The 13,550-nt window shown below is 38.5% G+C and overlaps 1 protein-coding gene across 2 annotated transcripts in view; it reads right to left on the bottom strand.

The window, feature by feature from the left end:
- The window catches only part of ATRNL1 (attractin like 1), a 546,562-nt gene that overhangs the window by 447,954 nt on the left and 85,058 nt on the right, over positions 1–13,550 (bottom strand). For both annotated transcript variants that reach the window (XM_066238474.1, XM_066238473.1), the window contains exon 10: positions 10,923–11,077. In XM_066238474.1, the coding sequence (XP_066094571.1) occupies positions 10,923–11,077 (155 nt within the window). The remainder of the gene's footprint in view (positions 1–10,922; positions 11,078–13,550) is intronic.

The raw sequence follows: 13,550 nt of genomic DNA, 5'->3' as shown, positions 1-13,550 counted from the left end.
CTGGAGAGCTACATGAATAAGAATAAAATTGGACCACTTTCTTACACCATATACAAAATAAACTCAAAATAGATTGAAGTGTTCATGACAGCCTGAAACTATAAAACTCCTAGAAAAAGAAACAGTCAGTAAACTCCCTGATACCAGTCTTAGCAATATTTTTTCAGATCTTCTCTTCAGGCAAGAGCACCATAAGCAAAAACACACAGATAGGTCTATACAAAATTAAAAAGATTTTTGTGCAAAACAAAAAAAGCTGTTGCCACTTCAGTGAATGAAACCATTAACAAAATGAAAAGGTAACCTATTAAATGGGAGAAGATATTTTCCAATGACATATCTGATAAGAAGTTAATATAAAAATATACAAAGAACTTGTATAAGTCAATATAAAAAATTTTAAATAGGCAGAATTTCTGAATAGACATTTTTCCAATAAAGACATATAGATGAAAAAAAAAAAAAGACATACAGATGGCCAACAGACACACGAAAAGATGCTCAACATTACTACTCATCAGGAAAATGCAAGTCAAAACCACAATGAGACATCACCTCACACCTGTCAGAATGGCTATCATCAAAAGACAATAAAATAAGTGTTGGCAAGAATATGAACAAAAGGAAGTTCTCATGCACTGCTGATGGACAACAGTATAAAAGTTCCTCAAAAAATTTAAAATAGAACTACTATTGGGTCCAGCTATTCTACTTCTGGGTGTTTATCCAGAGAAAATGAAAAACACAAATGTTCACTGCAACATTATTTACAATAGCCAATCTATGGAAGCAACCTTAGTGTCTATCGATAGATAAATAAAGATACAATGCATGTATAATATATACACAACAGAATATTACTCACACATAAAAAATAATATCTTGTCATTTATGACAACATGAATGGACCTAGAGATTATGCTTAGTGAAATAATTCAGAGAAAGGTAAATACATGATTTCACTTAAATGTAAAATCTAAAAAGCAAAACAAATGTCAAACAGAATAAAATAGAAACAGACTCATAGATACAGAGAACTGATGGTCGTCAGAGGGGAAAGGGTTGTCAAATAAAAAATGGCAACTGCCAATACAACAATAGCTGTCCAGTAAGAATGAATCAAAATTATACCTATTTTTGTCAGATTTGCAAAAACTATGTTATGATGTCACAGAATGTTAGTAATTAATTTATGTCATGAGATGAAAAAGGTTGAAAATTGCTGACTTAGCATAGTCTTTATGGTTCATCCATGCTGTAGCATGTGTCAGTATTCTCCTCCCTTTTAAGCCTAAATAATATTCCACTGTACGTATATAGAACACTTCATCCATCAGTGGACCCTTGGGTTGCTTCCAACTTGGGCTATTGAGAATAAGCTACTGTAAAAATGGTGTACAACTACCTGTTCCTGTCCCTGCTCTCAATGATTTGGGGTGTACACCTGGAGGGGAATTACTGGATCATGTGGTAATTCTGTGTTTAACATTCTAGGGAGCTTCCATACTCTTCCAACCAGCACTGCAGAACGGTTCCAATTTCTCCACATCCTTACTAACACCTATTTTCTATTTCTCGATAATATCCACCCTATTGGGTGGGAGTGGTCTCTCCTTGTGGGTTGGATTTGTGTTTCCCTGATGGTTAGTGACGTTGAGCATCTTTTCATGTCCTTATTGGCCATCTGTGTATTGTATCTTCTTCAGAGAAATTGCTGTTCAACAACCCATTCAGATTTATGCACACATGTGGTGCTATGTGTTCATCTTAATCATGTTACAGCATTTCGTTCTATGACTATCCCATGTTTACCCGTTTAGCTGTTAATGGTCATTTAGCCTTTTCTCAGACTTTTCCTACCATGAATCAAGTTAGTATACTCACTATTATCCACACCTTGCTGTGTATATTTTGAGAGTTTCTCTAGGTTGACTTCTAAGAGTAAAATGACTAAGTTTAAGAAAAGGCACAATTTCAACGTCACTATGTTTTGTCAGTTGGCTCCCCAAGTAGCTTCATTGTCTTATACTCACACCAGCAGTACATGATGGGTCTTCTTATTTCATATTCTCTCCAACATGAACCTCCATTAGTGTTTTTAGTTTTTACCATTTCTGATAAGTGGTTTTATTTTCTATTTTTTCCCAGTTACTGGTGAGATCAAGCATCTTTTTACCTTTATTGGTCATTTGTTTTTACTCCTCTTTAAAATCACAGTTCAAGTTGTTCGCCTATTTTTCTATTTGATTATTTTTCTTAATAATTGCTTACGAAAGGTTCTGAATACCAACCCTCTGCTGGTCTTCTGCATTAGCATATCTTCTCCTTTCTTGTGATTTGTCTTTTTACTTAGTTATGGAATCTTATTTTACAAATGTTTATACATTACACCTTGGTCAAATGTATGATTTATTTTTTATTCTTAACTCAAGATTTTGAAGATAACCTCTCATTTCTTCTTAAAAGCTATACAGTTTGGCCTTTATTATTTTGATCTTTTAGAAATTTTTTTGCATCTGTTGTAGCTATCTAACTTAATTTTTCCCACATACCACATTTTACAGATATTTCTCAGTATATTTCCACAGACCAATTTTCCCAGAACCATCTTGAACATTATTTATTCCTGACCCACTAATTTGTGCCTTTCATAATCTCCGTACTGCTGTGGTTTGGTCTTATTTTGCCTGTTTTTAACTAAAAATATATCTATGCACAGTAAACAAGTCAAATGATCTCATAAGGTTTAAAATTAAAAAGTCTCCTGCTCGGTCTTCTCAATTCCTATTCCAGCATCACAAGAGTCAGCACTTTCAATTCTAAATGAAAAGCTACAATTCACTTTTATATTTACCTCCTTGTTCTATAGGGCAGGCTTAGCTCTTTGTTTCAGATAATAGCTCAGACTTCCTTCGTGCAGATATGTACACTTCCCCTCATTCATCCTCTTTGTATATTTAAATATTGTTTAGATCAGGCATCCCCAAACTATGGCCTGCGGGCCGCATGTGGCCCCCTGAGGCCATTTATCTGGCCCCCCGCCGCACTTCCAGAAGAGGCACCTCTTTCATTGGTGGTCAGTGAGAGGAGCACTGTATGTGGCGGCCCTCCAACAGTCTGAGGGACAGTGAACTGGCCCCTTGTGTAAAAAGTTTGGGGACCCCTGGTTTAGATCAATATTATGTATTATTCACAGATAAGTCATGCAGCATGCTATGGTTACATTTTCATTCATGAACATCACTTTATTTTCCCTGCAAATCAGTTTTCCACTTGGGTTTCTCGATATCTGTTGTTGATCCATCCCCATTCACAGCAGAAAGCCTTACACCTCTCTTCTGGCCACGCCCTGGTACAGGTGAACTGCCTGCCACGGCTCATCCAGTGACCATGTGTTCAGAGTTTCATGTCCTCAGATGGCTTTGTCACAGATAACCGTAAGAACATGAAATGGAAGTGGTACCCAAGATCACGCAGGACCAAGACCACAATGCGCAGGACGGCAGCTCACCCAGACCCGTCACCTCCCACTGTGGCACCAGTGCTCACCTCTCACCTTACAACTATGGCCACATGGGGCATCCTCTATGCCCAGATAACAAGAGGAAGAAAATACAAATGGGTCAGCTTGACATGTGGGGATAGTCAAAAACAGTCATCACCTAGAACAGTAGTCCCCAACCTTTTTTGGGCCATGGACCGGTTTAATGTCAGAAAATAATTTCACGGACTGCCCTTTAGGGTGGGACAGTTAAATGTATCACGTGACCGAGACAAGCGTCAAGAATGAGTCTTAGAGGGATGTAACAGAGGGAATCTGGTCATTTTTAAAAAATAAAACATCGGGACCTGGCCAGTTGGCTCAGCGGTAGAGCGTCGGCCTGGCGTGCGGGGGACCCGGGTTCGATTCCGGGCCAGGGCACACAGGAGAAGCGCCCATTTGCTTCTCCACCCCCACCCCCTCCTTCCTCTCTGTCTCTCTCTTCCCCTCCCGCAGCCAAGGCTCCATTGGAGCAATGATGGCCCGGGCGCTGGGGATGGCTCTGTGGCCTTTGCCCCAGGCGCCAGAGTGGCTCTGGTTGTGGCAGAGCGACGCCCTGGAGGGGCAGAGCATCGCCCCCTGGTGGGCAGAGCATCGCCCCTGGTGGGCGTGCCAGGTGGATCCCGGTCGGGGGCATGCGGGAGTCTGTCTGACTGTCTCTCCCCGTTTCCAGCTTCAGAAAAATACAAAAATAAAAATAAAATAAATAAAATAAAACATCGTTCAGACTTAAATATAAATAAGACGGAAATAATGTAAGTTATTTATTCTTTCTCTGCAGACCGGTACCAAATGGCCCATAGACCAGTACCGGTCTGCAGCCCGGGGGCTGGGGACCACTGATCTAGATGACAGCCTCCCTCAAGATGGCCTTCAAGAACAGGAAGAAGAAAAAAGCCTCCCATCTGGCAGTGTGCCTCTGTCACATGGCATGGAGAGAGAAACGGCCGAGGGCGATGGCGAATGAGCAAGTACAGTAACCCAGGCTGGGAGGGACATATAGATCAGGGGCTCAGACCCCTGAGGCTGAGGGCTGGGTCATGCCTCCAGGTAAGAAACAGAGACCAGAAGAGGTTCTAGCTGATGGGTAAGGGATGTTTAAAAGGATAACGGAGGATAGATGTGAGAAATATCCATTGCCAGCCCCGAGACCAGTTGCAGAATCCGGAGCAATAATCTAGGTTTTCCCGGGGAAGAGAGGCCACTAGCATCCTAGAAGAACTTTCCCAAATGGATCTGAAAAAGTGGACTGAGTGGCCCAAAGAATAAATTATACTGACTATGGAAATATACCGACTAATTACACCTTCAGGGAAGGCTTGTGGGCCCATTGCTCGGATCGGTATCACTGACATCATTCAGCCACCTGTCCCTGTGGGCACTGCCTTAGCTCTGGAGAGCTTCCTGGCCCAAGGTCCTATGTTCCTAGGAGTGACCCTCACACAATGACGGGTCAAGGCCTGTTTCATCTTTTGTGCAACCACTCCAATGGGTACTGAGACCATTAGGTGGGCCTGACCTTTCCCTCTGCCCAACCCAGCATCTTCCCGTTCCCTTTCCCACAAACCTAATCAATACCCTAAACACCAAACTCCATCACATGGTTTGCTTTCCAGAAAACCCGAACTGCGACGGGGCTGTTTACTGCCACAGTATAATATAACCTGTACTGACTGATACAAGAAATGCAAATTTTCCTCTTCAGTTTCTTAAAATAGCTGGCAAATTGTTTTCACTCATAACATTGTTTGGGAAGAATAGAATTTAACGTTCAAACTTATGAAAAACTAGTTGAGGCAAGCAATTGTGGCATCCACAGACTCAGTACATGTTTCATGCTGGATGAGATTGGCCCACTTGCCAGGAATTTTCATCAGAATGGGGAGAGATAAAGAGAGATGCATGTTGTTACAAACAGACTTCCCATTTATCCCTTCCAGCTTTTTCAATACCTACTAAACAGAATGTTGGACTAGATAAATTCTGTTGCTGAGTTTTCACATTCTTTTTTTTTTTTTTTTTTTTTTTTTGCATTTTTCCGAAGCTAAAAAAGGGGAGGCAGTCAGACAAACTCCCACATGCGCCCAACTGGGATCCACCCAGCATGCCCACCAGGGGGCAATGCTCTGCCCCTCTGGGGCGTCACTCTGTTGTATCCAGAGCCATTCTAGCGCCTGAGGCAGAGGCCACAGAGCCATCCTCAGCGCCCAGGCCATCTTTGCTCCAATGGAGCCTTGGCTGCGGGAGGGGAAGAGAGAGACAGAGAGGAAGGAGAGGGGGAGGGGTGGAGAAGCAGATGAGTGCTTCTCCTGTGTGCCCTGGCCAGGAATCGAACCCAGGACTCCTGCATGCCAGGCCGACGCTCTACCACTGAGCCAACCGGCCAGGGCTAGTTTTCACATTCTTGATCAGGATTCTCTGTAAAACTTAGATTGGTTTTCCTGCGAGATGTAGAAGTTATCAAATGCCTTAAAGCTCAATATTAAATGAATCTAATTTGTTTATGTGTAGTCTACTCCCGTTCTTACATCATAAAGTCTCTAACATTATTAATCTGTCTGACTACAATCTGTGTATGGTCTTTTTTTTTCTAAGAAGAAAATATATTTCCAGAGCACTCAGGTTATCATCGCTTCCTGAAGAGTTTAAGGCTAAACAAATTAAAGCAAAATTCACACAGTTATTGACATCATGAAAACTGACGGTTAATACCATTCCATAACAATAGAAAATCCACACAGGAATAATGAACCAAGTAAAATATACTCTCTGGAATACAGATGTTTTTTAAAAACCGGTGCTACAAGGTAGTAAACATTAATTGACAAACTGTACACTCAATACACATAACATAAAAAATTAGAGCTACTATTTTCTCAAACCCAAATTTCAGAAATCAGAATATTGTGTTGTCAGACTACTGACCTACGGGGGGGCCACATAATTACATTAAGAGCTTATGCTGAAATTTAGAGATTGGTTTGTTTTATCAATTATGCAGGAATAGTATAGGTGAAAAATACACACTCATTTGCAAATTTTTCTACAAATACTCATGTTTTTTTTCCTGAAAGTATGTATCTGTACTGTTTTAAGGACACATTTTAAAAATCCTTTTAACATGTCACTTGAAATACCAGTTTATAAGTGAGTCTTTGTTGCGTAGTTGAAATACACTAGAGAGAACACAAAGGTTGTGTGTATACAATCAAGTGGACGTAGAGAGCATCTCCTGTTAACTATTTGAATACTAAATTTCTGGGTTTTCCCTAAAAACTTTTTCCACTAGCCCTTAAATGATGGTGCCTCACCGGGTTTTCCTCACTCAGTCAAAACTTTCCAAATATTCTAAAAGAGCCACACTTTTCTTTTATTTCATTCATACCCACAGTTTCTTGCAGAGTTTTGTCCCCTGGCATTCATTCAATAAAAATTTACTGAGTTTTTACTGTCTGCCAAGCAACACGGGCATCACTATTTGACTCTCAAACTTAACTGAAATGATTTTACAGGGTTTTAATGTACAATGATATTTCCTGTTGACTTTCTTCAGGAGATATATTATATATTTCCTAATAATGAATCAGACTTGAATTCCTAGAATAAATACTATTTGGTCATAGTTTATTACAGTCTTAAAACACTGTCTCGGCCCTGGCTGGTTGGCTCAGTGGTAGAGCGTCGGCCTGGCATGCAGGGGTCCCGGGTTCAATTCCCGGCGGGGGCACACAGGAGGAGCGCCCATCTGCTTCTCCGCCCCTCCCCCTCTCCTTCCTCTCTGTCTCTCTCTTCTCCTCCCACAGCCAGGGCTCCATTGGAGTAAAGATGGCCCAGGTGCTGGGGATGGCTCCTTGGCCTCTACCCCAGGCGCTGGAGTGGCTCTGGTCGCAACAGAGTGACACCCCGGAGGGGCAGAGCATCACCCCCTGGTGGGCAGAGCTTCGCCCCTGGTGGGCGTGCCGGGTGGATCCCGGTCGGGCGCATGTGGGAGTCTGTCTGACTGTTTCTCCCCGTTTCCGGCTTCAGAAAAATACAAAAACAAAACAAAACAAAACAAAACACTGTCTCAAAATTTACTTCCATTTTAAGATGTTTCGCTTCATGAAACTCGTATTTGTAAAAGTTGAAATATTCAATCAGATCACCTAGTGACACTTAAGAGAGATGTGGAAAAAACAAACAAACCACAAAACAACTTCCTGGTTCCTTTTTCCCCCTGACCCTAGAAAACTAACATTATGATGATATTTACTTTCCATAGTTTCAAAGTATAGCTATGTCTAATAGCATGAGATCAACTCAGTGAGATACATTTTTCCATTGCAGCTTTAGCTTATGTTCTAGAAAGTTATCTTCATCAGAAAGATAATGTTCATCTTAAATCACCTGCAATAATACCACTAATAATTACAAAATATAAGGAAGTTTTCAGATTGAAAATCTGAATTCATGCTTGATTCACAAACTAGAACATTAACTAATATATCATTGTATATGTTGTAGTAGTTGACCCAGTCTCATTTACCAGCTTTGGCTCTATTATCAGCTGCACCTGAATCACTTTTTAAAAATGTAGATACCTAGTGCCTAATCTAAGAGAATCAAATCATACAGTTTTTTTTTCCCCTACAACCTTCAAAAGGGATACCATGTACAGCCATGTTTGAAAATCACCATCACGTGTCTCTACATCCAGCACGCGGAACACACACAGAGAACTATGAAGGTAAGGTTACATTCTCAAAGATTAATGATATTTGCTATATAAAATTTACTAAGGCAGTAAGGTTAAAAAAGTTCATTTTATGGCAATAAAAAATTAGTATGAGCTCAAAGATTCCCATTTGTTTTAAACACAATATAACACAAAGCAATCAGCTTAAGTATTCAGGTGTGTGCCCGTTAAATAGGCCATAAAAATCCTAAAAGAAAAGTACTAAAGAGAAAAATTAGCAACATGGCCTTTTTTTCTTTTCAAAGCAGATCTATTTTATGGTTGGTTCATTATGCAATGATTCTATTTTATTTTCACAAAATATACTGCGTAAGGAAAACAATTATGTTGAAAGGCACTTCCTGACATATGAAACATACTCTTTTCCAGGAAAATATTCCAACACTTGATACAAAACTAAGAATAAATACAGATCTTAGGGGGAAATTTCTTGAAAACTGAACAAAAATAATCAAATAGATAAAATTAAAGAACATTTATCCTATGCTAAATTATATGGTTGTATTATGTTTTAAAAAATGTATGTTAAAATATATAGCTATTTAAAATATGTTATTTTTCCTTCAATCTGAACATTTGCTTAAGAAATGAAACTGGTATTTGCTTTTATCTTTCCACAGCATTAAAAACTATCAGTAAGCATAAATTTGTTGCCAAAATAAAGCTTATACATTGGACCTAATCAAACAGCGGTGTATTCAAGTGAAAAGACTATCATAAGTTCTGGGAGTGAGAAAAGCTAGATCTGCTGCTTACTACCCGCATAGCTTTGAGCAAGTTCCTTTCATTCTCTTCTGGTTAATATTCTGGAAATAAATCTATAACACTTCATTACAAGATTATTAGAGAAGTTACAGATATTGCATATGAAGTTCTTAGCCCTTAACATAGTGCCCAGTTCTCAGAAGACACTCAGTAGAGAATAATTAGAACAAAGATAACCCGATCTCTCTCTCTCTCAAACTGACACCTCAAATGTTTTTTCAACTCATTTTAATACATAAAACCTAAAATATGATAATCATGAACCAAATGAAAGAAACAAAAATAAATTCCCAGTATTTAAGCTACAAAAATATCTCAACATTAATTTCTTTATTAAAGTACAGAAATTAGATGGAAATTCCTGGAAGACTCTTCTGCAAAAAATTATAAGTTTAAAATTTGACTTCATAGATTTTTTTTAATAGATGACTTTATTCATCATAAAGAGGAAAAGTGTTATTTACCAATAACAACAAAATTCTACACCTTTTCTAGGATTTTTTTTCTCTAAGAAAAACACCTGTTTAATTTTCTAAATAAAATAAAAGAAGAAAAAGAAAAAACAAAACAAAACTTTCATCTCCCTCCAGAAAACTAAGCCTACTGTCTCATCCTCATAGACAAAACAGTGTGCTGACAGCCCCAGCCAATGAGAGAGCGCGTAGCCAGCTTCCTTCACTACTTCATTTGATCCATTTTCCTGGATCTCAGACACGGATTCATAAGCCTCTAAAAGCGGAGACAATCCCATGTTCATCATGAAATATCACTTCCAATTATTATTTCAAAAAGTACACATTTAATTATTTAGGATCTAAAAATCCTAACAGTGAATTATTTTTAATGATTACAGACAGATACTCTTTGCTTAGAGTTATAAATGCATACTTAACTTTATTATGAGAAATTTTCTTCCAAAAGAACTTAAAATAGTATAAAGATCAAAGTGCTTATTAAGAGTTATAATTTTCTTTATATACAACCACCATTTAAAATAATTATCCAAAGTAGATTATGGGCTGTTATGGTGTTTGAGAACAAAAGTATACTTCTTACATCTACTAAATGTGTTATTCACTGGTCTCTTTTATTTTTATTTATCATAGTGATTCTTAATAGCTTGAAATTGAAATGTTACTTTACATTATCAATGAAAGGTTTTCTAAAGTACTACTAAATATATTTTAAATATCAGCTAAGTTTTATCTATAACATGATATACAAAAATGTTTTTCCTACAATAGTCTATTGCATAGCTAAATTAGTAATTTCAATAAATATATTCATTTAATATTCAGAAATTGATAGGACTATAGATAACATAACTAAAATTAAATAAACTGTATTAACGCACTGTATTTCCGGTCTTCTGCAAAAGATTAACCACTTCCATTCCTAGTTCTCGGTTTCCATTTTGTCCTCAAATCTTATTTCTTTATTCTACTATCTCTGTCTTCCTTTCTCTACTTCTATTAGTTTTCTATACCAAGTAAGTATATCTGGTGAGTTTAATTTAAATGCATCTTTACTCATCCCCACTATACCTAAAATGCTTGCATTACTACTATTTGTAATTTACATAATTTGATAGTACTCTATATCTGCCCATTATCAAAACTGTCAAATAAAAGAGACTGATATAGTGCTCATGCAGGAATATAATGTATAAAAACCTTCAAAAAGGACATTCAAACCCAGATGTCACATTTCCCGTCTCCACACTAATTCACCCCAGTTGAATATGTTCTCCTGGCCCGATACTCCTAGTATGCTGAATATAGAGAGATTTCCACTCGTAATCTGCCACTGAATCTATCTCTCTAAAATGACATACACACATACTGCTGTTTCCTACTTGGTACAGCCCTAACAGATACATACCTATGTCATATGCCAGGAAATCGGCAGAAAAACATTTTGCACCGTTACTCAAGGAAGTGTCATTATGGGTATTTCCTCCAAAAATAAGCATAGCTCCATTGATAAGAACAGCTGAATGAAGGTATCTGGCAAACCCACTTTCTTTCAAAATAGTCCTACAGGATAAAATTTAAAAATGTATTACAAAGGATAAAAAGATCTCCCTGATGTTATATATATATATGTATATTATATAAAGGATATAAATTGCATATAGAAATTTTCTTGGAATTCTGAAATGACATGCTTAATTTTTAACATAATGTCCTCTAAACTTCAATGTTTTTAAATATATATGGCACCTAAACTTCATATGCTTAGATAAATATTTCCAGAGTCATAGTACCTTAAAATGCTTTCAGGAAGCACAATACTAACATGATTGTTAATGACTTTATAGAAATCTGTATTTGAATTTTGTTTTCATTCATAAAAGTAGGAAACAAGTATTCTTAAAACTAAAGGGGCAATATCATCAGTTTTATATACCAACATAAATAAAAAATTAAATATAATAAAATTATTCAGAACTATATTCAGTTATAACTACGTAACTCATATGGATCCCATAATACACTTTTTAACTTTTTAAGTGTAATACACAGAAAGGTGCACTTATCATAAGTCTAAAATTCAGTGATGTCTCACAGGATGAACATAACTAATAATCACTATTCTGATCCCAGTAGCAAAGATTTGTGTTGCTATCTTTGTACTTTACAAAGTGGAATTATATACTTTGTACTCATTTGTATATACTCTTGTTCAAGACTGTTTTTAAGCTATATCCGTATATTGTGCGTCAGTGAAAATCACAATGAATTTTTGAGAAACATTAAAAATAATATAAATATTCTTTTAATTAATTAATGTGTAACTGGGAGAAAATACTACCAACATATTCTAATAATTATATTTCACCTGAACAAATTGTGCATAACAATATGAATCAATTTTTTATAAATGCTTTAAGTAAATTCTTAGTACAAACAAAGAATCAGAACGTAAACACAGTATGTAGAGTATAGTTAGTAAGGCATATATAGTATCTCAGAATACATGGATTATAATACCAATCAATGCTTAAAGAATATGGAGCTGACTTTCTGAATAGCAGTATGAGGAGATCAACTCTCCCCAGGGAAAGAATCATAATTGGTAAAAATTATTTTAAAAAAAGAAACCATTTAGGGTCCAAAAATTTTTTTTACTAAGAGCAACTATAAATATTTACTCAAGAATATCTACTAAGCCCTGGCCGGTTGGCTCGGCGGTAGAGCATCGGCCTGGCGTGCGGGGGACCTGGGTTCGATTCCTGGCCAGGCCACATAGGAGAAGCGCCCATTTGCTTCTCCACACCACCCCCCCTCCTTCTTCTCTGTCTCTCTCTTTCCCTCCCGCAGCCAAGGCTCCATTGGAGCAAAGATGGCCCGGGCGCTGGGGATGGCTCCTTGGCCTCTGCCCCAGGCACTAGAGTGGCTCTGGTCGCGGCAGAGCGACGCCCCGGAGGGGCAGAGCATCGCCCCCTGGTGGGCAGAGCGTCACCCCTGGTGGGCGTGCCGGGTGGATCCCGGTCGAGCGCATGCGGGAGTCTGTCTGTCTGTCTCTCCCCGTTTCCAGCTTCAGAAAAAAAAGGGAAAAAAAAAGAATATCTACTAAATTTTAGTAAGAACAGCAATAGTTCATGATACCTAACCCATTCCCTGCTCCTATCCTTCCCCCCACACCCCTCCACACACATCCAGTTCAGCAACACAAAAGTCCACTCTGAGCAGGCACATAAAACCAAGAACAGAGAACGCCTCCACCTCTCAGCTCCCAGTCCAGGCCACTGAAACCTAACCAGGAGCAGGAGAATGCCAATACTTCTCAGGCCCCCAGTCCCAAGTGGCAGAAGGTCTATTCAAGGAGAAAGTAGGAGATGTCTGAGTGTGAGCCTCTAACTCACAGGGAAGACACTAAACAGCAGGTCCAGCAGGATAAGGACACAAGGGCCAAACAGTTAGCGCCCCACTTACTCAGAGGTTTCTTACAAAAGAGGCAAGCTGAGAAGAGCCAAGGCTGCCGCCCTACCCTGCACCCTACACATCAAACAGTGGTGTCACTCTAAGAGGGACAGGCTACTAATTCCAGCTACAAGTTCAGATACTGGCTCAGAGGTTTGCCCTCCAGAGAGAGGCTCAGAAGAGCTCCAGACTCTTACCAGGAAACTGACTTCATATGAAACACAGAATGGGAAACCTCACGCCTTTCGGGAACTCTCAAAAAACAATGGAGGTGTTGGTGGTAAGCGATTAAAAGACAGCTGTCAGCTTCACAGGAACAGTAGCTCAAAGGAAGACCAGGTTAAAGTCTGCCAGAAATAACCTGGGGGGGAGGGGGGGAACAGCTAACAAGAGCCCTGAGAGGGGTCAGGAACTCAGAGACTGGCACAAAAAATATCCAATAACAAGGATGACATAATATATATATTTGCTCTCCTTTCTACTCTCACTCTCTTTAAAAGACTTAAGATTACATAAACTAATAGGTATAAAAATATATTCAGTTTTCAACCTATATAGATGTTTTATATGTATATATAATTAT

Source organism: Saccopteryx bilineata, chromosome 7, assembly GCF_036850765.1.
Source record: "Saccopteryx bilineata isolate mSacBil1 chromosome 7, mSacBil1_pri_phased_curated, whole genome shotgun sequence".
Lineage (NCBI taxonomy): Eukaryota > Metazoa > Chordata > Mammalia > Chiroptera > Emballonuridae > Saccopteryx > Saccopteryx bilineata.
This window is presented reverse-complemented; position numbering and strand designations above follow the sequence as displayed.